This window comes from Arvicola amphibius, chromosome 2 (assembly GCF_903992535.2).
Source record: "Arvicola amphibius chromosome 2, mArvAmp1.2, whole genome shotgun sequence".
Classification (NCBI taxonomy): domain Eukaryota; kingdom Metazoa; phylum Chordata; class Mammalia; order Rodentia; family Cricetidae; genus Arvicola; species Arvicola amphibius.
Window position 1 is genome coordinate 187818953 of NC_052048.2, and position 3045 is coordinate 187821997.

Consider the following 3045-nt stretch of genomic DNA (forward strand, 5'->3'; position numbering starts at 1 on the left):
AAACAAGAGTCTTAGCAAGTGCGTTAGTGCGTCAAGGTTCTCTATTCTTTCAGAAGAGGCTTCCTAGGGCGCACAGTAATCGACAACGAGCTTCGGCGAGGAAAGGACTCGCAGTGACTCCCTCGCCTTTTTGTTGTTGCTGTTGTTCATTTTACTAAACATGTCTAAGGAGCTAACACTATTATATTTGCTTAGATCACAGAGTTTCAATTGATTTATTCCACAATTAAAGTGTTTATTTAGGTCAAGTAGAAAGAATTCCAGCTCTGTGTTATGGAAGAAACTATAAAATGGCATGAAGCATTAGAGGTGTATTTGTGATGAGCCCATTGCATGACTTATCGGAGTATCCTGGGAAGCATCTTGTGGACTCTTCTCACTTGGCTGCTTTGAAACCAGAACAGCATGGTCTCTATGGCCCTCCTCAGCTTAGCATTGCCTGATATGAGGACAGCGGCGTGGCCAGAGGGGCAAGCCGCCATCATCCCGATACAAACCATCACTCCTCCCTTACTGTGCCATAGCACCAGCAGGGGCACTGAGACCAAGGCAGCACTGAATGACAGCACATAGAAACACAGGAAGGAGACCAGAAATATGATGGCTCTGATGTGGGCCTCAAGGCCGGGGTCACGAGAGTCTCTGGTTCGGGACTTCATGGTCCTCACATGACTTCCCAGAGAGGTAAACAGCACTCCGGAGGAAACCAGGAAAACCAGAGAAGGGGGGATAGACCCCACATTGCAGAAGATAAACGAGTGAAAGAAATTGAGTTTTGCAATTTGCAAATTGATTTCTGTGTTGTTCGTGGGTAACACGGACGTAACCGTAAAGTGAGATCCGCTGAAGAAGTCCCACAAACAGAGAGCCGTGCAGACGAAAGAGAAAAGAAGAGCAGCTAGAAGCACCCAGCGAAATCTCCTGGAGACCCAGCTTGCTAGGTGGAGCACGGAGGTGTGATGGAAGCGGGCAATCTTGGAGCAGTAGAGGAGGCTGAGGCAGGCTGCAAACCAGAGGCTCACTTGGTTTGCGATCATCCAGAAGGTGAGGATGGCTTGGTAGTTGTGGCTCAGTGGATCTTTCATCTGCTGGAAGCAGCTGAGCTGAATGGCATCCAGGAGCAGGAGCCCCTGCAGGAAAAGCCGCGTGATGCTGAGGCAAAGCAGAACAACGTCACAGTTGTTCAATGGCTGCCCGTTTACCATGTCCCAAAAGTTCACTGAGACAATGAATGCATTGACCAGGATGCCCACTGTGAACTCCAAGAATGAGAGGAGCAGAAATGAAACCTTGGCTTCATAAGACACAGTTAAGACGGGAGTCAGAGTCAACATGATGCCCCGTCTCTGATTAACTACCTAAAACTCGGATATTGTCCACTAGCGCAGGAAAGAGTATCTATCTCTTGACCCAAGATCTTTCCTTTGCTCTACCTCTTGGATGATGCAAAAACTTTAGTGAACCCAGGTGTGCCTACCCAACAGTCCCGCCAGAAGTCACAGAGCAGCAACAGGAATGTCAACAGGATTGTGTTTCAGTTCCCCAACCAGGCAGGGTCTGGTTTTACATGCCCACACAGACCTGTGGGCACAGAGGAGAGCAGGATTTGTTTATGGGGTTCAGGGACACTGCCTATAGTCAAAACAAGTGTCCTTAGTGAGCTAGGCTTTGAAATGGAGTCTCTTCCTATTTGCCTTTCTCTTTTCACATCTGAGGCCTGACCTAACATAAGTACACTTTTAATATCACACGCTGAATGGTTCTACCCGAGAATGCTTAGTCCTCACCCCGTACGATGTACAGCAGATTCAATCTATGTAGACTTAAAGCAACAGGGCAGAGGTGAAGAGAGGGCAGGAAAGTCACAATAAAGGTCAGAGAAAGTAAGTCAGCTGGGAACTGTTTGGGAATGGAAATGACTGTGCTCATGTAAACAGAACATATTTCTTACTAGGAGAGGTCATTTTACTTAGAGGGAAAATACCATCAAATGACTAAGGATTGAAAACATAGCCAATGCTAGCAGGTTAGAACACTGGCAGGAAATGGACTGGGTGGTAACATTCTGAAGGTGAAGGGTGTCCGTGGTGGCGAGCACAAAAAGCAGAGAACAGCACTCCAGAGAGTAGAGGTTGTTTACAGAGGGAGCTAAGGTGGGTTGCAGCAAGAAGTGAGATTGGAGGGGACAGTTCAGGCTATGCTGGTGGCCGAGATGACTTCTTCAGTTTCTTTGTGAATTAAAAGGTAGAATGGCCAATGATTGGTTCTCTTCCCCACTTGCCCCCATTCATACGTGGAGATCAATCATTCTCCCAGGGCCAGGCATCTAGTAACATGGCTTGTGTCACACTCACGAGAAAGGCTCTGCAAGTGTGAATACAGAGGAGGAGTTCCTGCATGTATGTTACAAAGACATTTAGAGAGTCCCCACATTATTGGGGGAAATTGGGGCTCCCTCTTGGCGACCTTAGTCTCTTTCATAAGAGACTTAAGAATGGACTCAGAAGAAAGCTTAAGGAGAATCTTAATAGAGGTTAAAAGAAAAACCCCAGGACAGGAAGCTGCCCAGTTGAGGAAGATGTAGAACGGTCAAAGAGAACCATTTCCTTCCTTACCACATGGTGGGAGGTGGTGGTGGTGAACAGCTTCAGAGGAAAAGACTAAGCAAGTCCAGAGTGTTCAGGAAAGTGTGCCCAGGCCACAACCAGTATCAGAGAGAGAGAGAGAGAGAGAGAGAGAGAGAGAGAGAGAGAGAGAGAGAGAGAGAGAGAGAGAGAGAGAGAGAGAGAGAGAGAGAGAGAAGAGAGAAGGAAAGAAGAAAAAGGTTGCTCTTTTCCAAGTTAGAAAAAGGAGTCAAGCTTAACACGGCTGCGTGGTCATAGCGCCATGAGCTACCAAAACTGCATGAAGGTGGCAAGGAAAAGGACAGGGTCTTACTAAGGAAATCATCTTTCCTGCAGCCTCTTTAGCATCAGGTCAGGTGAACCAGCCTTCCCAGGGGGTCTAGCTGAATGAACTTGTGTTTGGTAGTTTAGGTCAGAGGTA

The 3045-nt window shown here is 47.3% G+C and overlaps 1 protein-coding gene across 1 annotated transcript; it reads right to left on the bottom strand.

Moving 5' to 3' along the window:
• Nucleotides 1-338: 338 nt before the first annotated feature.
• On the bottom strand, nucleotides 339-1334 carry Tas2r38 (taste 2 receptor member 38). The gene has a single exon (XM_038319406.1). It carries the CDS (start codon nucleotides 1332-1334, stop codon nucleotides 339-341), a length of 996 nt encoding a protein of 331 aa, XP_038175334.1.
• Nucleotides 1335-3045: the final 1711 nt, after the last annotated feature.